This window comes from Mobula birostris, chromosome 8, assembly GCF_030028105.1.
Source record: "Mobula birostris isolate sMobBir1 chromosome 8, sMobBir1.hap1, whole genome shotgun sequence".
Taxonomy (NCBI): Eukaryota; Metazoa; Chordata; class Chondrichthyes; order Myliobatiformes; family Myliobatidae; genus Mobula; species Mobula birostris.
In genome coordinates, this window is record NC_092377.1 from 99476741 (window position 1) to 99498534 (window position 21794).

The 21794-nt window shown below is 39.5% G+C and overlaps 2 protein-coding genes across 6 annotated transcripts in view; one reads left to right on the forward strand and one right to left on the reverse strand.

Moving 5' to 3' along the window:
- The window catches only part of LOC140201520 (histone H3), a 57547-nt gene that overhangs the window by 3584 nt on the left and 32169 nt on the right, over positions 1-21794 (forward strand). The window contains exons 1-2 of one of the 5 annotated variants that reach the window (XR_011886897.1): positions 259-319; positions 5118-6630. The gene's annotated coding sequence lies outside the window, so the exon portion shown is untranslated. The other 4 variants (XR_011886895.1, XR_011886894.1, XR_011886896.1 and 1 more) reach the window with 4 other exon arrangements.
- On the reverse strand, positions 16367-18012 carry LOC140201523 (histone H2A-like). Its single transcript, XM_072265770.1, has one exon. The coding sequence runs from the start codon at positions 17983-17985 to the stop codon at positions 17596-17598; it is 390 nt and encodes a 129-aa protein (XP_072121871.1). The 5' UTR covers positions 17986-18012; the 3' UTR covers positions 16367-17595.

Consider the following 21794-nt stretch of genomic DNA (forward strand, 5'->3'; position numbering starts at 1 on the left):
CATTCTGTTAAAGTGAGAATCAACAAACCCCTACTACTAGAATCATTAAACCAGGTCAATACGATAATTGTATTCACCATCTGTCCCCATTAACCCTTTCCACCTAGCCTTAGTTTATATCGATATTTATATCATCCCAAGTAGTTTAGTTTGGGATGGGGGTGGAGGTGAGGCTTTACTCTGGGTGGGGCGGAGGCAGCTGAACTGAAGTGGGGTTGGTCTGTACATGCTGCGGTTTTGAAGAATGAGATGTGATATAATTGGCTTCTGGAGTTTGCTGATTAATGTGGAAAGACGGATAAGACAGCAAATGGATCAGGTGAGCTGCTCCTTGCTCTTTGCCATTATCAAGCAGATGTCCGAGCAGACTGGTAGGGTCTGGTGGGATGAGTGTTTCTCCACAGTGGGCATAATCTCTTCCCGCCTGCCACCATGGGAATGGTGAGTGTCTGTCAGTGCCTTACTGCATCAGCTCCATAGTGCAGGTTTTCCATTCTCATCCTTGGGCTCACATCCCTCCTTGGTCCTCAGCCTCTCACTCTCCCTGTAATATCTTCACATCCTGACAAACTTTCACAGTTCTGCTGTCCTCCCTCTGTGGCCTCTTCTGCCTCTATATATCCGTACCCTTTTCAGATCGGAGACCTGTGACAGTGGTGTGCTACAGGGATCCGTGCCTGGTCCCATGTTGTTTGTCATGGGTGTGTATGCTGATAAATAAATTTACTTTTTTAATGAAGTAGATTGGAGGCCTGTGACCAGCGGTACTGCTGGGGAAGGTGCTGCGTATTTTGTTTATCAAAAATATTGACAATTTGTATGAGAATATATTTGGCATCTTTACTAAGTTTGCAGTTGATACCAAAACTGATGGTATTCTGAAGTGAAGGAGGTCGTTCATTTAGAATGGGACATAGAACAACTACAAAATTGGGCCAGATGGAATTTAATTCAGAGAAATGCTGAACATTATATTTTAGTCAGTTAAACCAGAGCAAAAGATTAGTTGCAGAATGGAGGGATCTCAGGGTAGAATTTCTGAAAGTGCCTACGAAGGTAGACACAGTGGTGAAGAAAGTGCTCGACTTCACTTGCCTTCGTTGATCAGGCCATTGAGTACATGTGTTGGGATGTTATGTTAGAACTGTACAGGATGTTGGTTGGACGGCACTTGGGGTATTGTGTATAGTTCTGGTCACCTTGATGTGATTCAGCTGGAAAGGGCACAGAATGGTTCACAAGGAAGTGACTGGGACTGGAGGGCTTGAGTTCCAATGAGAGACTGGATAGGCTGTTTTCTCTGGAGCACAGGAAGACGAGGTGGGAGCTCAGAGGTTTATTAAATCATGGATAAATAAACAGTCAGACATAAATTCTTCTGTAGCCTCACACTAACACTCTCTACCTTCCTCCAGTTCTTGTGACCCTCTGAAATGTCTGTTCTCCTCCATCCTTGGCCCTTTTGAATCCTCACTTCCGGTTTTAGATCAGAGCACTCTGCTCTCTTGTTTCTCATATGCATTGGTGATTTGGATGGGAATGTAAATGGCTTAACTCATACACTCACAGATGACACCAAATTGGTGGTATAGTGGACAATTCTGAAGTTTGTGATATAGATTCATTAGGAACACGAGCAAGAAAATGGCAGATGGAATTTAACTCAGACAGAAACAGAGTGAGCCAATTTGGTAATTTAGATTGGATGGTGCCTGCTTCATAAATGGCAGGGCCCTGGTGAGTGTTGTAAAACAGAGAGACAGAAGGGTGTAAGTACATAGATCCCTAAAAGTGGCAACATAGGTAGACAGGATGGTGAAGAGACATCTGATATGTTTGCCTTCACCAGTTGGAGCACTGAGTTCAATTCCTTGGAGGTCATGTGACTGAGCACCAGACATTCCTGAGACTTTACTTGGTGAACTATGTGCAGTTTCGGTCACAGAGCTGCAGGAAATATGTCATTTGAGCTGGAAAGGGAGTAGAAAATATTCACAACGATGTCTCTGGGAACTAGAGTTATATCAAGAGGACTGGAGTTACAAGCAGAGAACTGATAGACAGGGACTTTTCTCTGGAGTATAACGGCTGAAGGGGTTATATACGCTTGAGGGGCATCAATAAGGTGGATGGTCAGAGTCTTTTCCCCTCAGCAGAGGGAAATCTATATGTAAAGGGCATAAATATGTTGTGAGAGGATAAAGGTTTTAAAAGACCTGTGGGGCAGATTGTATCGAAGGGATAGGAAGGTAGGCAGAGGGGGTAGTGTGGTTCTGCTAGTAAAGAGTGGCATCAAATCATTAGAAAGATGTGACATAGAATTTGAATTAAGAAAATAAGGGTGAAAGGACCCTGATGGCAGGGTCCATACTGCCGCTGGGATGCCGCAGATAGATTGGGAAAATCAGGTTGGTAATGAATCTCAAGAGAGTGAATTTGTTGAATGCCTATGAGATGGCTTTTTAGAGCAGTTTATCATTGAGCCTACTAGGGGATCAGCGATACTGGTTTGGGTATTATGTAATAAACCAGAGGCAATTAGAGAATTTAAGATAAATGAACCATTAGGAGACAGTGATCACAATATGATTGCACTCAATTTCAAATTTGATAGGGAGAAAGTAAAGTCTGACATAGCAGTATTTCAGTGGCATAAAGGAAATTGTAGTGGTATGAGAGAGGAGTTGGCCAAAGTAAATTGGAAGGAGATGCTGGCAGGGGTGACAGAAGAGCAGCAATGGCTTAAGTTTCTGGAAAAAATGAGGAAAGGGCAGGATAGATGTATCCCAAAACAAAGAAATGCTGACCTGGTAAGATAGTACAACCATGGCTGACAAGGGAGGTGGAAGCTAATGTAAAAGCAAAGGACAGAGCATACAACAAAGCAAAAATTAGCGGGAAGATAGAGGATTGGGAAGTCTTAAAAATGTACAGAGAGCAACTAAAAGAATCGTTAGGGGAGTCTCCATTTGGCAGCGTATGGAGTAAGACGTTTTTTTTGTCTCAGCTCCGTCTTTCACAACTTACTTTCCACTGTTAGATCCATTTCAAGTTTGAAGATTTATTATATTTGCTGAAGGATTTTACGAGTTAATTACAATGGCCTGAACTGAAACTCTTCCTGAGCTGCAACAGAGAAATCAGAGGAAGTTTCTACTTCAGAAAGAATGCTCTCTTTAATAGAAGCTATTAATGTAAAGATTGGTATGCTGGATACCAAAATGGATGAATTGACGAAAGCTAATGAATTGTTTGAAAAAAACCATCATTGCTATTCAGGTGTCTTTGAAGAATTTGGAAGATTGATATCAGACGCTTAAGCAGAGTACTCACAGAATTGAAAGGAAATTTAAATTAATGGATCAATCTATTAAGGAACAGGATTTGAAGGTGTCTTTTATGGAAAAGAAAATTAATGAGAATACTTCGGAATTGTCAAGAATTAAGAAGAAAATGATTGATTTGGAAAGCAGAAATCGCAGGATGAATCTACGTATACTGGGTTTGCCTGAAAATACGGAAACCGGTGAGCCACTGAAGTTTTGTTCGAACATATTGTATTCACTTTTTAGAGACATTCTCAAAGCCTGTCTGATATTGGACACAGCCCACCGAATTCAGCGTTTTAAATCATCAGCCGAAATTAAACCACGTCCTGGAATTCTCTGTTCGCATTATTTTACAACCAAAGAAGCTATTCTTATGAATGCAAGGAAAAGGAATAAGCTAATCTGTAATGAAGTTCAGATTCATATAGTGGAAGATTTTGCCCCAGAAACCTATGCCGAAAGAATTAAATATCAGGAAGTGATGGCGGAATTTTTTATAATGACCTGTCGCCGTCGCTGCATTACCCGGCTCGTCTGATGATTGCTCCACCCAATGCTCGTCCAAAACGGATTGACTCTCCAGAACATGTTTGGAAATCTATAAAAGAGTTTAAGTCCACTTCATAAGCAATTTGAAAAGTTGATCCTTAGCTGGGAGTAGTTTGTAACGCCATTGATGAAAGTCCGCTCTTCGTTTTATCAATGTTCAAATACAGACTTGGTTAACTTACTTAGCTCTGTTGTTGTTTGTTTTAACAACTCATGTAGTTCTGAATTTAACACATATATTTTTACTTATTTTTTCCTTGATTTAAGTTTTTACTATTAGTCGTAGTATATATTAGTTGATTGGATTTATCCTTTTGTTTGAATACATGGCTGTGTATATTAAATGGATTTAAGATGGCCATCGTTAATTCGGTCTTAACTACCGTTAGACATAATATGAAAATATTTGGAATTTGTTTACTTCTTTATGTATTCTTTGTTATGTCTTTTTGGTGGTGGTAATTTTTAAGTTTGTAAATGGAGCTGCCAACTGGAGACCCAGGTTTCGGGTCAGTAGATTAGCATGTCGTTCACCTGTTGGACGGTTTCTGGGCTTTTGGGGGAGTTGGGTGGATCTATTAGGTCAGTTGCTTTTCGACTGGGCAGTCCTGAGTGGTTTTTCTTTGTCGATAATCTTGCTTTTCTTTCTGATCGAGTCAAGCTTCACCCATTCTTCCTGCACGTTAGATTACTTTATAAAATTTTTTAATTGAATTTTAAATATGGATCTTAACAAAATTAATATAATATCTTGGAATTTAAATGGTGTGAACCAATCTATTAAGCGCAGAAAGATTTTTAAGAAATTAAAAACACTTCATGCAGATATTTTTGCGCAGGAGACACAGATCCGTAGACAAGATGAAAATCGTTATTTTAAATTTTGGACGGGACCCTTATTTCATTCTTTATCAGTAAATAAAATAAGGGTATCTATTTTTATTAATTCTAAAATCCCTTTTGTTCATTTTAATACTGTTACTGATTTAATTGGAAGATACTTAATTGTTACTGGTTTGTTGTGTGGTCAAAAAGTGGCTTTGGTATGTGTATATGCACCTAATGTAGACAGCCCTGATTTTTTTATGAAGCTATTTTCTGTATTGCCAAATTTAAATAAATGTAAGTTGATTATGAGTGGCGACTTTAACTATTGTCTTAACCCATTGATTGACAGATCGTCCACCAATCCGTCACTTCCTAATAAAGCTGTGACATGTATTAATTCTTTTTTATTAGAATACGGTCTGGATCGACATTTGGAGATTTAAATTTCCTTGGTGCTCGGAGTCGGAGGGCTAGTCGGAGACTCGAAGTTTTCAGACGGACTCAGAGTCAGACTGTGGTCAGGTGCTTCCAGGATGCTGCATTGGCAAGTTTGCGGCGCTGGAAGCTCATGACAGGAAGAGTTTTCTTCCTTGTACCGTCTGCGTGAGACGTTGGGACTATCGGGACTTTGAGACTTTCTTTTACCATGCCCATGGTCTGCTCTTATCAAATTATGGTATTGCTTTGCACTGTTGTAACTATATGTTATAATTATGTGGTTTTTGTCAGTTTTAGTCTTGGTCTGTCTAGTGTTTCTGTGATATCATACCGGAGGAACATTGTATCATTTTTTAATGCATGCATTTCTAAATGACAATAAATAAGGACTGAGTGTCCTCATAATCTAATAATCTAATTTTTTCTTGGATACACGATTGGTGCCCTCTGTTGTTGAGTGTGCCTATGATGTGATTGCGTTGTCAGATCATGCACCTATGAAACTAACTTTGGAATTCTCTGATAATATTCACATACCTCAGTGGAGATTTAATATTTCATTGTTGCAAGATTCAACTTTTGTAAATTTTATTAAAGAACAAATTTCTTTATTTTTTGAATTGAATATAACTGAGAGAATGTCAAATTTGGTTATTTGGGATACGATGAAATCTTTTCTTAGGGGACAGAATTTCAAATTCAGTAGGTTCAAGAAGGAAAACTAAGGTGGAACTTTTGCTGATCACTAATAGGATTAAAGAAATAGATAAACTCTATTCAGTAACGCCTAGTGAAGATCTCTTTAAGGAAAGGGTGGAACTCCAAGCACAACATGATTTGCTTTTGACTTTTCCCATTGAACAGCAACTTTTAAAATCCAAAAGCCAATTTTATATACATGGAGACAAATCAGGCAAATTATTAGCTGGACGGTTAAAAGCAAGTATGGCTAGAAGACAGATCCTGAAAATAAGAAGACCTGATAGAACTGCAACGGTAGATCCTTATGAAATTAATAAGGTATTTATGGATTTCTACTCTATTATTTATAAGTCTGAATTTTCAGCTAATATTACCTTTATGAATAGTTTTTTTGCAAAAAGTGAATATACCTAAAATCTATATTCAAGATATGAACACATTAGATGCACCTATTAAACAAGAGGAAATAGCAAGGGCTATATCCTCTCTTCAATCAGCTAAGGCTCCGGGACCGGATGGATATACCGTGGAATTTTATAAGAGTCTTACTGATATACTTGTACCTCATTTATGTCAAATTTTCACTGACTCTATATCCTCTGGGACTCTCCTGAAAACTTTCTATGAAGGTTCAATCTCTTTAATTCCGAAAAAAGATAACGATTTATCTGAATGCGCCTCTTTAGACCAATTTCTCTATTGAACATGGATTTTAAAATTCTCTCTAAGAGTTTGGCTAATAGACTTGAGAAGATCTTACCTACTGTTATTTCTAATGACCAAACTGGATTTATTAAAAATAGATATTCATATTTTAATATTTGAAGATTATTAAATATTATTCACTCTTCTCCGTCTAAAGAGTCTGAATGTGTTGTTTCTCTTGATGCAGAGAAAGCTTTTGATAGGGTGGAGTGGTCTTACTTGAGGTTTTGGAAAGATTTAATCTTGGCCCGGGATTTATTTCCTGGATCAAATTGATCTATCATACTCGTATCGCTGCTGTTATAACTAACAATCAAAAATCTCCCTATTTTAGATTACATAGGGGTACTCGACAGGCATGCCCTCTCAGCCCTTTATTATTTAACTTGGCCTTAGAACCCATTGTTATTGCTCTTAGAGCTTCTAACACTGTTCAGGGTATTAAGAGAGGGGAAAAAGTACACAAGGTTTCGTTATATGCAGATGACCTGTTAGTTTATATTTCAGATCGTAGGAAATCTATTCCTTCTATGTTATCTATATTTTCTGAATTGAGTAGTTTTTCTGGGTATAAATTAAATTTACATAAATGAGTTATTTCCTATTAATAATTACTCAGATCTAAATTATCAAATACCTTTTAGTATTGCTAAAAATTACTTTACCTATCTTGGTATTAAAATTACTAAATATTTTAAGGATCTCTATACATATAATTTTTTTCCATTAATTGGCTACACCAAACAAATGCTTTCTAAATGGTCACCTATGACATTACTTTATACTTTATACTTTATTGTTGCCAAACAATTGATACTAGAAAGTACAATCATCACAGCGATATTTGCTTCTGCACTTCCTGCTCCCTGGATTACAAATATTAAATATTAAAAATATTAAAAATTTAAATTATAAATCATAAATAGAAAATAGAAAACTGGAAAGTAAGGTAGTGCAAAAAAACTGAGAGGCAGGTCCGGATATTTGGAGGGTACGGCCCAGATCCGGGTCAGGATCCGTTCAGCAGTCTTATCACAGTTGGAAAGAAGCTGTTCCCAAATCTGGCTGTACAAGTCTTCAAGCTCCTGAGCCTTCTCCCGGAGGGAAGAGGGACAAAAAGTGTGTTGGCTGGGTGGGTCGTGTCCTTGATTATCCTGACAGCACTGCTCCGACAGCGTGCGGTGTAAAGTGAGTCCAAGGATGGAAGATTGGTTTGTGTGATGTGCTGCGCCATGTTCACCATCTTCTGCAGCTTTCTTCGGTCTTGGACAGGACAACTTCCATACCAGGTTGTGATGCACCCTAGAAAAATGCTTTCTACGGTGCATCTATAAAAATTAGTGAGGGTTTTAGGGGACAGGCCAAATTTCTTTAGTTTTCTCAGGAAGTAAAGGTGCTGGTGGGCCTTCTTGGCAGTGAACTCTGCTTGGTTGGACCAAGTCAGGTCATTTGTGATATTGACCCCGAGGAACTTAAAGCTTTTGACCTGTTCCACTTGCGCACCACAAATGTAAATGGGGTTGTGCGGTCCACTACTCCTTCTAAAGCCAACAACCAATTCCTTCATCTTGCTGACGTTGAGGGATAGGTTATTGTCTTCGCACCATGCCACCAGGTTCTTAATTTCCTCTCTGTACTCAAACTCATCATTACCCGAGATACAGCCTACAATTGTTGTGTCATCAGCAAACTTATATATTAAGTTTGATGGAAACTTGGCTACACAATCATGGGTGCACAGTGAGTACAGCAGGGGGCTGAGTACACAGCCTTGTGGGGCACCGGTGCTCAGAGTGATTGTAGAGGAGAGCTTGTCCCCTATTTTTACAGCCTGGGTCGTGTCTGTGAGGAAGTTGAAGATCCAGCTGCAGATCTGAGTGCTAAGGCCCAGGTTCCAGAGCTTAAGAATCAGTTTATTTGGAATGATGAAATTAAAGGCAGAGCTGTAGTCAATGAAAAGGAGCCTTACGTATGTGTCTTTATTCTCCAGGTGTTCTAAGGAGGAATGTAGGGCCAGAGAGATGGTATCTGCCATTGACCTGTTGCTCCAGTGGGTGAATTACAAAGCATCGAGGTTGATTGGTAGGCTGTGGTTGATGTGTGCCATAACCAATCTCTCAAAGCACTTCATAGCAATTGATGTCAGAGCCACAGGTCAATCGTCATTCAGGCATGCCACCTTGCTCTTCTTCGGCACTGGGATTATTGTTGCCTTCTTAAAACACGAAGGGATCTTAGACTGAAGCAAGGAGCAGTTGAAGATGTCAGCAAACACTCCAGCTAGCTCGCTTGCATAGGCCTGGAGAACCCATCCTTATCATTAATAGGTCAAATTAATGCTATTAAAATGATAGTTTTACCGAAATTTTTATATATATTTCAGGCAGTTCCTTCTTTTGTTCCTAAAATTTCTTCGACAGAATAGATTCTATAATCTTATCTTATATTTGGAACAATAAAATCCTAGATTGAGTAAACCATTATTGCAGAAATTAAAAAAGGATGGTGGTATGGCTTTGTCTAACCTTAGAATGTACTATTGGGCAATTAATATTCGATATATTACTTTTTGTATTCACTATTCAGATATACATGAATGTCCTTCATGGTTGGATCTAGAGGTAAAAGTGGTGAAAGGATTCTCTTTGGCCTCTTTACTGGGAGTGCTTCTTCCCTTTTTGTTTTCTAAGATTAGCAGACAAGAATTTAATCCCATTATTAAACATACATTAAGAATTTGGTTTCAGTTTCGTAGATTTTTTGAGTTAAATAATTTTATTCTTTCTAGTAATATCCATCTCAATTATGTTTTAAACCATCAATTTTAGATAAGGCCTTTTTAATTTGGAAAACCAAGGGAATAACTTTTTCAGATTTGATTTTAGGGGACTGTTTAATGTCTTTTTCTCAGTTAGTGAATAAATATGATTTATCTAATGTACACTTTTTTAGATATTTACAAATTAGGATTTTTTACATGGTTTGTTACCAAATTACCCTCCTGCTTATCTACCTAATATGACAGATGTTCTCTTTCAGTTTAACCCATTTCAAAAAGGGTTGATAGCTATAATCTATAAACGGTTATTGAGTTCACAAATTATGTCTAATGATAAAATTAAACGCGCTTGGGAATTGGAACTTCAAGAGTCATTTTCAGATAATCAATGGAGTAAAATTTTTCATTCGGCTAACAACTCATCTATTTTTGCCTGTCATTCCTTGATGCAGTTCAAGGTAGTGCACTGGGCCCATGTGTCAAAGGATAAACTAGCGCGTATTTTCTCTAATATTAATCCTATTTGTGGCAGATGTAATATTGAGCTGGCCACTTTAACTCATTTGTATTGGTCTTCTATAAAGCTAGATAACTTTTGGAGAGACGTTTTTAAAACACTATCAAAAGTTTTGGATCTGGATCTACAACCTAATTTGCTAACGTCAATTTTTGGGATTATCCCATCGGAAGCAGGAAATATTCTTGTTTCTGCTCAATGTATGATAGCTTGTTTGACCTTACTGGCTAGGAGAGCCATTTTATTGAAGTGGAAGGATTCTAATCCACCAACTGTCTTTTATTGGCTCTCCTCCATTTTGTCCTGTTTAAGTTTAGAGAAAATAAGAAGTGGGACATTTGATACATCCTTTAAATTTGAGCAAATATGGCAACCTTTTATCCAATATTTTCATTTAATTTGATTTATTACTCTTTCAATCTTTTGTTTCAAAGTCTTAGATTTGATCAGAAGGTCTTCCTTTCTTTCTTTTTGGTCGTATCCTCAAAATGGACTGCCCAGTTCCTCTTTTTTTTTGTTTTGTTTTGTTTTTTTTGTATAGTGTAGTGGGGGTTTCTTTTCTTTTCATTTAAAACCCAATGTTTTTTCCTTTCTCTTCATAAACTAGTAAGAGGAGAATTGTTATTTTCATTTTTTAAATTATATATCTTATACTAGTTTAACAATATCTATGATTTTGACAACGTCTATCTTAATCTTGGTTTATATTGTTACTGATATATATATTTGAACTAATTCTCCTATTGATTGTATTTATGCATTTTTAAAATCAATAAAAAGATTAATAGAGTAAAGTAAAGAATCATTGGGGGGAAGATGAAATATCAAAGCAAGTCAGCAAACAATATCAAGGTGGATAGAAAAAGCTTTTCAAGTATATAAAAAAATAAGAGAGATGAGAGTGGATACTATTACAAGGGAGAAGGTGCTCAAAATGCTGAAAGACCTAAGGGTACACAAGTCTCCCAGATCAGATGGATTTTACCCGAGGGTTCTGAAAGAGGTAACAGTAGAGATTGTAGAGGCATTAGTAATGAACTTTCAAGAATCATTGGACTCTGGCATGGCTCCAGAGGACTGGAAAATTGCAAATGTCACTCCACTCTGTAAGAAATAAGGGAGGCAGCAGAAAGGAAATTATAGGCCAGTTAGCCTTAGCTCAGCGGTTGGGAAGACATTGGAGTCATTGCTAAATGTGATGTTATGGAGTACTTGGTGACACAGGACAGGATAGGACAAAGTCAGCATGGTTTCCTAAAGGGAAAACCATGCCTAACGAAGCTGTCGGACTTCTTTGAAGAAATTACAAGTAGGATAGAGAAAGGGGATGCAGTGGATGTTATATATTTGGATTTTCAGAAGGCCTTTGACAAGGTGCCACACATAAGAATACTTACCAAGATAAGAACCCATAATATTACAGGAAAGTTACTAACATGGTTAAAGCATTGGCTAATTGGTAGGAGACAATGAGTAGGAATAAAATAATTCCTTTCTGGTGGCTGCCAGAGACCAGTGGTGTCCTGCAGGGGTCGGTGTTGGGAACACTTCTTTTTACACTGTATATAAATGATTTAGATGATGGAATAGATGGCTTTGTTGCCAAGTTTTCAGATGACACAAAGACTGGTGGAGGGGCAGATAGTGTTAAGGAAACAGGAGGGCTTCAGAAGGACTTAGACAGATTAAGAGAATACTTCATACTTTATTGTCACCAAACAATTGATACTAGAGCATACAACCATCACAGCAATATTTGATTCTGCACTCCGCGTTCCCTGGAGTACAAATCGATAGTAAATATTAAGAATTTAAATTATAAGTCATAAATAGAATAAATAAATAAAAAGAAAGCTGGTGGGCTTTCTTGGCAGTGCACTCTGCTTGGTTGGACCAAGTCAGGTCATTTGTGATATTGACCCCAAGGAACCTAAAGCTGTTCCACTTGCGCACCACCAATGTAAATGGGGTCGTGCCGTCTGCTACTCCTTCTGAAGTCAACAACCAATTCCTTCGTCTTGCTGACGTTGAGGGATAGGTTATTGTCTTCGCACCATGCCACCAGATTCTTAATTTCCTCTCTGTACTCAAACTCATCATTATCCGCAATACGGCCTATGGGCAAGAAAGTGCCAAATGAAATACAATGTTGGAAAATGCATGGTCAGGCATGCGCGTAGTGGAAATAATTGCACAGACTATCATCTAAATGGGGAGAAAATCCAACAATCCGAGATGCAAAGGGACTTGGGAGTTCTTGTGCAGAACACCCTAAAGGTTAAGTTACAGGTTGAGGCAGTGGCGAGGAAGGCAAATGTAATGTTAGCATTCATTTCAGAAGGTCTAGAATACAAAAGCAGGGACGTGATGCTGAGGCTTTATAAGTCACTGGTGAGACCTCACCTTGAGTACTGTGAACAGTTTGGGCTCCTCATCTAGGAAAAGATTGGCCATTGAATCAAAGGTTATGGAGAGAAGGCCAGGGAGTGGGCTGAGGAGGGAGAAAAAAAGGATCAGCCATGATTAAATGGCGGAGTAGACAAGAAGGGGCAAATGGCCTAATTCTGCTCTTATGTCTTATGTCTGACATTTCACACAGAAGGATATGTGGAGAAAGCTGTAGAGGTAGATATATTTACAATATGTAAAATACATCTGGACAGGTACATGGATAGGAAAGATCTGGAGTGCAGTGATCCAAATGAATGCAATTGGGTATAGTTGAGTTTGGCAGCTTGGTCAGCATGGATGAGTTGGGCCAAACCACTTAAAAACAGGAAAAAAGGGAGAGTAACCAAAATCCAGGAACAAATGCATCATGAACGGCAACGTCCAAAAAAGCAAGTCCACAGTCACGCTGATCAGTCCTGGCAACATGGATCCCAAGCCCCTTCACTTTTCTCTGAAAGCAACAAGAGAGAGGGGAAGACCAGTCAAAACAGCAAATGGCACTGAACATCTGCCTGTTCTCTGCTCTTGTCTTTGTCAGCTTCAGGCTTGCTCGAAGACTCAATAAGAGAGAAACAATGGAGTCAATCATGGGCTCCAGGCTGTCAGGCCTCTAGGCCACATTCTCTGTCCCAAACCTCATCAAACTTCCTCACAGACACCAAAGTGCCAGATCACTCAATTGGCCCAAAAACACACCAAAGTGTAAATCACAGGTTCCAATCACATACGGCTTCGTAGTAGAATCATCTTTGAAGGTGGTAGTAAAGGAAGTAGTTTTGTGAACTGTTAGTGGGATGTTGCTGTTGATCACGTTGTTTGCTGGTGACATGCTGGAGCAGCAATCAGGCCTGCTGTGGTGACCAGAACAGGACACACTGCACCAGTTCTGTGTTATCTGTGAGCTTGGAACCCAGCACCTATCCCCGCCATCTACCACTGATCACAGATATCTTGTCTCAGAAGCCACAGTCCACCATCACGCTTAGTGTCACAAGTCTATTGTTAATATGGTAACTGAGATGTTATTTTTACAGTTGTACATGATGTTGGTGAGGCCACAACTAGAGTATTGGGTACAGTTTGGTTACAGTGTTATAGGAAGGACACCATTTACGTGGGGAGAGTGCAGAGGATTTATGAGAATATTGCCAGAAAAACAGAGACTGACCTTTAGGGTCAAGTTGGACAAGCAAGGACTTTATTCCATGGAGCACGGGAGACTGACTGGTGACCTTATTGAGCTGTATAAGAACACAAGTGGCACTGTGGTTGTTCTGTCATACTTCCTAGGGTAAGGGGTTGAAAGACGAGAGAAAATAGTTCAAGGTGAGAGGGGAAAGATTTAAATGGGATCTCAGTGACAGCCTACTGACGCAGGTGGTGGTGGCTACATGGAACAAGCTGTCAAAGGAATTGTTGAGGCTGACACAATAACATTCAAACAGTATTTGGAAAAGTACATAGAAGTACAGAGATGGGTTTGGGGGCCAAATGTAGGCAAATGGGACTTCCTAGATGGATATCTTGATCAGCATAAATAGGATGGGTGCAATGGCCACCACCCCCCCCCCCCAGCAGTACTAATAACTACACATGCACATTGATCTGTTGTCCCTCTCTCTCCAAATTGAGTACATCAGTTAAACTGACCTCCGCATGCATTCTTTTATTTAATTGATATGTAGTTCTACAGACACAACAAGTACAAAGGATCTTGGCAGTTCTCATCTAGGATTCACTAAAGGTTAACATGCAGCTTGAGTGGTTGGTAAGGAAGGCAAATGGAATGTTAGAATTGATTTCAAGAGGAGTAGAATATAAAAACAAAGATGCAATGCCAAGATTGATTAGGCATTGGTCAGACCGTACTTGAAGTAATGTGAGCAGTTTTGGCCCATTTATCTAAGAAAGTATATGCTGGCACAGCCTCAGAACAGAGGAGCATCCATTTAGAACAGAGGTGAGAAAGAATTTCTTCAGCTAGAGGGTGGTGAATCTGTGGAATTCAATGCCACAGGTGCCTGTGGAGGCCAAGTCCAGACTGCAATGTCTTTCTCTTCAGTGAGTACAGCTGAGAACAATGTATTGCAGTCCATATCCTCTGGCCCACAGACAAGTTAACACTTTGATCCCTAATGCTGGGTGTGTACAGGCCTGTGTGCTCACTGCACAGTGTGGAGAGTTTTGTAGGTCTCTGTCCTTATGGTGAAGGACAATGTTGGAAAGTTCATTGTCCGAGTGGAACATTGCTGACTGTTTCCGGACAATGCAGTGTGGTGTGTTTTCATTGATTCCTGTCAGTTCTCTATTGGGATGTAGAGGTCACACGGTATCAGTTACCTGTCACTTTGTAAAAACATTTCTGCGGGCTTCCAAGTAAACTGGAATATTACCAATTATAGATTGAGTACAACCTTTAAGAGGAAACAATTCACATTTGTGAATATTTAAACAGAGGCCCAAGGCTTTAGAAAAAAACGAAATACAATTTAAAGCCAATAAAATTTCTGAAACATCATTTAAGAAGAGTTGTATCATCTGCAACCTGACTAATCAGAAAAGAGGAGAGAAATTGTATTTGTAAGTCAAAGACCAAAGCATCTGTTTATGAAACTAAGATAAACGGAGAGGAACTTTGTCTATTTTGTAATTACATAAAAGAAAAAATTTCAATCCACCAACCTGGGAAAAGACAAAAGAAGGAATACAACTCCATATAGAAGTAGGATTACATTAAAAATTTTTAATCCAATAGACAAAGTTCCTTTCCGTTTATCTCAGTTTCATAAATAGATGCTTTTATCTTGGTCTTTGAGTTACAAACACAATTTCTCTCCTCATAGTTATTTTATCTGGAATAACCACAACATAACTTATAAGAATAAATCTTTGTTTTATAAAGGTTGGTTTGATAATAATATTTTGTTAGTTTAACAGTTATTTAATTCAAGCAGTACTTTATTGAGTTATACTGAGTTTTTATCCACCTTTGAATTTCCTGTGACTCCAAAGGAATTTGCTGTTGTCATGGATGCAATTCCCTCTGGTGTAATTATGTTGTTTAGAAATATATCATATTCAGTAGTTGAATTACCCAGCTTGGATCCATCCAGTACAGCTGTAGGAAAGATTTGTTTTCCTCTGTCTTTTAAAAAAAATAACAGAAGCATTAAAAGTTTGTTTCAAAAACACATTACTTCTAATCCTACGGCTGCTAGTTTTTGGAATAGTCGCTTGCGGAATCTGAGGTGGAGTATTTGGGGCTTATTTAATAAATTTTTATTGAGGAATAAAATTAAAGAAATTTCATTTAAAATTGTACATAAATATTATCCAACCAATGTTTATTTGACAAGGTTTAATTCTGATATTCAAACTAACTGTTCTTTTTGTGGTTTATATCCAGAGGATTTATTTCATCTGTTTTGGGATTGTGAATATGTTAAAACATTTTGGTTTGATGTTTGTCAATTTATAGATCAATATATTAATTTGGATTTTACTTTTTGTTTTGAATATGTTTTATTTGGGTTTACTAAATACCAAATCTCATAGGGATCATTTCTTTATCATAAATCTTTTGTTAATTTACAGCAAATTTTATATCCATAAATGCAAATACAGCAATAAGAAACTTTCATTTATATTTTATACGTCAGACTTCAAACTATACATTAATATTCTGAAAACTTCCCATAACCAGAAAGCTGTAAAGATTATACAAATTTGTCAACGTTTCAGGTTATTTCTGTAAATGTTTTTTGTTTTGTGACTCCTTTTAGATATAGTTCCTTCTGTCCAACAGTATTTAGAGTGGATTTTCTTTTTTGTTTGTATATTTAAAGTTAATAGTTATATAATTGCTGCTGCTTATGTTTGATTCCCTGGCTTTGTTAGCATATGTTTAGTATTTTTGTTTGTGTTCAATAAAAATTAAAATTGATTAAAAATATTTTTAAAAAGTACACCAGCTACAAGTGAAACTCCACAGAGCGGTGACTAAACACAACGGCTCTTTTAACAGCTACTCGATGTCTCGATGAAAGAATTGCTCCAATATTTCAACAGTGAAATATAACAAACCATTTATTGGAATCTTCAGTTTGGAAATCATTGTAATTTATGTTGTTTACAGCTTGCGGTCCATCTGTCCGGTTCAATCCCGGGATCGCTCTCCCTACCCATTGGCCGAACACCGAGACTTTAACCTTGTCTAGATCAGCTCGGTTCGATTTTCAGACATACACACACAACTTTACACAAAACGCTTATTCTTGAGAGGCAGAATTTTGCTGTTGCGGGTTAATTGACGTTAGAGTGGTTTATTACCCGCAGTTCGGTGTTTGGTAACTGTCCTGAACCCTGTTCTGAATCAGCTGAGATTCGCAATAGATTTACGGTCCTTTCACAAAACAACTTCACATCGCAGTCTCAACCCTGACCGCTGTTTCCGAGCCGTCCATAAGCTGATGCGTTTTAAATAATTTAAAAAAAGCTGTCATGTTCTATGAATCAGCATTTATTCCGATCCGTAATTCAATGAGTATCTCGAAGCGGAGAACTAACTTTCGGGGCTCTGCGGATGTGGTCTATGTATTATTTCTGGTTTTTTTTAATTATTTGCACGATTCGTCCACTTTTGCACATTGGTTGTTTGTTGGTCTTTGTGGTTTTCCATGGATTCTATTGTGTTTCTTTATTTTGTGGGTGTCTGCAAGAAGTGAACTTCAAGGTTGTATATGCTGTATAGAATTTGATAATAAATTTACTTTGAACATTAAACTTAATAAACACTGTCAATATTATAAATGGATCAGGGTCATGTGACGGCTCCTATTCACACAGCTGTAATTATTTGCTTTCGGACTGTTCTATAGATTTATTTTCCTCTTGGCGGACTTTTCAAATTTCAGGATTTTCGGTTAGTTTTGGCGCTTGTCCTGTTGCCGCCCGTTCGCTGGTGATTGAGCTCTCTGATTGGCCTTTTTCACTCGCCAATCAGATTATTACCGCCAACCAACCGCCGCCCTGTATTCACGCCGGAAGCGGCGCTAACGGTTCAAAAAAATCCTAAACTTTAGGTAAAATGAGGCAATCTGTTAAAGTGGGCAAATAAATAGGTTTTATTTATTTCAGAGGAAGAGATGCGCTTTAGACTGAATTCAAAACGCTTGTCTACGACAGACACTTTGAACGAAAATGCCCCGGACTCACCCAGTCGGTGCTCAGCCCTTCCACAGACAATCTGAGTGGCTCTGAAAAGAGCCTTTGGTTTTTAAATTGTCGCTTTTATCTCTTTACTTGGCCTTGGGGTTGGTGGACCCGCCGGTTTTCTTGGGCAACAACACGGCCTGGATATTGGGCAGCACCCCGCCCTGAGCGATGGTCACCCCTCCCAGCAGCTTGTTGAGCTCCTCGTCGTTGCGGACGGCCAGCTGCAGGTGTCTGGGGATGATGCGGGTCTTCTTGTTGTCCCGGGCTGCGTTACCGGCCAACTCGAGGATTTCAGCCGTCAGATACTCGAGCACAGCAGCCAGATAGACCGGGGCTCCGGCACCCACCCGCTCAGCATAGTTACCCCTTCTCAGGAGCCTGTGAACACGGCCCACCGGGAACTGCAGTCCGGCCCGGGACGAGCGAGACTTAGGCTTGCTCTTGGCCTTTCCGGTTTTCCCTCGTCCACTCATTTCAGCAAACTCCTTCGCAGAGAATGAGGAAATGGTTCCGCATTCACCAATTTTATAGCTTCTGGAGGATTGCGGAATGACATTTACGATTGGTGGTGAAATGCTTTTTTCGATTGGTGATGTGGATTAGCGGCTGTCTGATTCTCCAATGATCAGACCGCAGCAAAAGAAGCGCGAAAAATAACTGTCACTCCCCAAAAGGACATGAAATTTGAAAAAAAAGACTTCAAACTATATTTATTATCAATGTATACTACATACAGCCTGAAGATTCATCTCCTTAGGATGAGCCACCAAACAAAGAGACATGATGGAACTCATTAAAAAAGATTGTCAAACACCCAATGTGCAAAAATGAACAAATCCTGCAAATTATAGAAAGTAAACAAATAATATTCAGAACTAAAGTTCATGAAAGTGAGTTCACAGTCACGAAGCCAGTCACAGCCGATACAGGATCCTGTTAGTTACAGACCACAGCCTTGGTTCTGCACGGGAATGAATAAACCTCACTGAGCAGCAAGCTGAACACCTTCCTGACCCCCAGCCCCAACACCCTGACATTTTCAATTTGGCCTGGTGCTTCAATCGACCAAACACCAGCTTATTCCTGGCTCTCAGACCGGAGCCCTGCCGTCTCAGTTCAACACCAAACCACATCAAATAAAAAATAAAATTAAACAACAGACCAAAAGAAAGCAATTAGAAACCTCTCTGTGAACGTGGACTCCCTGCATGGTCAGTCACTGAATCCTGGTTACCGTCCAGGAGAATATGAATTCTCTGTGAAGATAGGAGAAGATGGCGGCGCGACGCAGCTTGCGCGGCCTCTCCGGTGAATGATATCTGTAATCTGTCAAGTAGGGTGCTGTGCACAATCCTGATTTAATGGAGACAGACGTGACAGAATGGAGGAACATCTGGAGAAACTTCTGAAATGCCTTTTTCGCTGCTGCTGTTACTGTGTGATCCAGAATCTCCGGCGGGGAAGGCCCCGAATCCTCGGCTTTGCTTGTTGCTCAGTGGTCGGGACGGGGTTGAAGCGCATGGCAGAGATGGTGCTTGGTGCTCGGTGTCAAGGGGCTGGTCGGAGGCTTGAAGTTTTCAGACAGACTCAGAGTCAGCTGTGGTCGGGTGCTTCCAATACTTCGACAGTTGTCAGTGCCTGGAGGTTTATGGCAGAGAGAGTTTCTCCCTTTTTCTGCCTGCTATTGGGGACTATCAGAAGTCAATGGGAACTTTGAGACTTTTTTTTACTGTGCCTATGGGCTGTTCTTTATCAACTTATGGTATTGCTTTGCACTGCTGTAACTATATGTTATAATTATGTGGTCTTGTCAGTGTTAGTCTTTGGTTTGTCTTGTTTTTTGTGTGATATCACTGGAGGAACATTGTATCATTTCTTAATGCATGCATGCATTTCTAAATGACAATAAACGAGGACTGAGTGTCCTCATAATCTAATCTAATCTAAATTAATTCTACCATAACTGCCTCTGGGAATGTGTCCCTCTTTGTGAAAACACATCACATCATGGAAGATTCACTTCACAGTCTGTGGTGGAAGCACAGAAACAGTGATATGACAGTTAATTTATTCTGATGTAGGTTCAGGGCACCTAGGAAACAGTATAGTGGAGTAACCAAGAGGCATTCCCTTCATGTCTAGAACACGAACAACAGAAAGCTTACAAAAATCCCATGCAACCTCATCCACTGTCAATGGAAAAGTTCAATGGTACAAGTGTCTGAAGATGGAGACAAACTAATGGGGAAGAAGTGGAAGTTCCATGCTAGTGCAGGAACACGGGAATTTTCCCTGCCCCTTTTTCAAGGATACATTTCTTGCCCGCTGTCCGTGGAGAGGGTGCCCGCCCCCCCCCCGCCCAGGGTACTGACTGTTTCATAGACAGTAATAACCATGTCTTAAACTGAGTATACTTACTGCCTTATAAATATTGAATGTCTGTACCTTGTGTATATGTGATGTAAATAAAGTTATATAGTTTTGTAAAAAAAAACAAAAATTTCACCAGTACGGCTAAAACAAAAATACTGAAGCAGATGCAGAAAAGTATCTTCAAAATATTTAGACAAATCTTTCAAGCAAACGGTGTGTGATATCTAATAGAGTCAGTGGGTTTTCAGTTTGTTTTGTAGCACCCTGTGGAAATGCACTTGGAGCTGGTGTACTTGGCCACTGCCTTTGTCCCTTCTGAAATGGTGTGATTGGACAACTTCCCAAGCAGCATTAGCCACATGGCAGTTTAGATCTCCCAGGAGCTGATGGTGAACTGTTTCTTGTAATGGGCCAGGCAGGAAGCCTCACCTGTGATGTGTGTGAAAATCTCATACACGAATGTGTTCATGATGCACACGGCCTTGGAGGGGATGCTGGTGTCTCCAGAGTCTCAACATCCTTCCTATAATGGTGGGACCAAAACTGTATGCAAAACTTCAGATGCAGTCTATCTAGAGTTTTATAAACCGCAGCATAATTTCCTGACTATTGAACTCAGTGCCTTGAATAATAAAGGTATGCTTTCTTAACCACCCTATGAACCTGTGCAGCTACTTTCATGGAGCTATGAACTTGGAGCCCAAGATCTCTCTGCTCATCAACACTGTTCAAGGTCTTGCCTTTCACAGTATATTTTTGACCTACTAAGGTGTAACACTTCACATGTGGCCGGGTTAAACTCCATCTGCTATTTTTCTGCCCATATCTGTAACTGATCTATATCCCACTGTGTTCTTGCCCATCTTCTACACCATCCACAACAACACAAATCTTTTCATCATCTACAAAATTCCTAACCCAGCCATCTATATTTTCACCTAGGTCATTTATATACATCACAAACATCAGAGGTCCCAAAACAGATCCCTGTGGAATACCAGTAATGACAGACCTCCAGTAGAATAAGTCCCTTCAATCACTACCATCTGTCTCTACGAATCATCCAGTTGTAAATCCAAATTCACCATGAATCCCATTCATGTTAATCTTCTGGATGACTAACCTTGTCAAACACCTTACTAAACCCATGTAGACAACAGATCTCTTGTGCCTTCATCAATCACCCTCATCACCTCATCAAAAACTCAATCAAGTTAGTAAGACACTACTTGCCCACATAAAGCCATGCTGGCTCTCCCTAATCAGGCCATGATTTTCCAAATGCTCATAGATCCTATTCCAAAGAATTCTCTCCAATATCTTCCCTACCACTGACATGAGACTCACCGGTCTATAATTTCCAGGTTTATTCATGGTTCCCTTCTTGAATAATGGGACAACTTTAGCCATTTGCCAGTCCTTCAGGATATCACCAGTGGCTAGAGAGGACATAAAGATATTGGTCAAGGCTTTAGTAATCTCTTCTCTTGCCTCCCTCAATAATCTGGGGTATACTCGATCAGGCCATGGGGACTTATCCAGCTTAATGCTCTTTACTTCTACTTTACTTTGAAATGTGCTAGCATATCAATACACTTGCCATTGATCTCCCTATCCCCAAGTCCTTCTCTTAGTGCTGCACTATGTTCTATGTAACAGCCAACACTGTGCTGTAAGTACACAGAACTTCACAACAGTTGGCACCATACAATAAGGGCATAGTCCTTAACAACAGCTGACGCCATGCAGTCAGGGCACAGACCTTTAAAATGGATGACACCACACAGTGAGAGCACAGACTGTTACCACAGCCGGAACTCTACAGAAAGGGCACAGACCTTTACAACAGCCTGTACCATCCAGTAAGGGCACAGACTGTGACAACTGTCTTTGCTGTAATGTAAGGGCA

Excerpts from the sequence above, each read along its gene's own strand:
- LOC140201523 (XM_072265770.1), bottom strand. The coding sequence starts at position 17,985 with ATGAGTGGACGAGGGAAAACCGGAAAGGCCAAGAGCAAGCCTAAGTCT.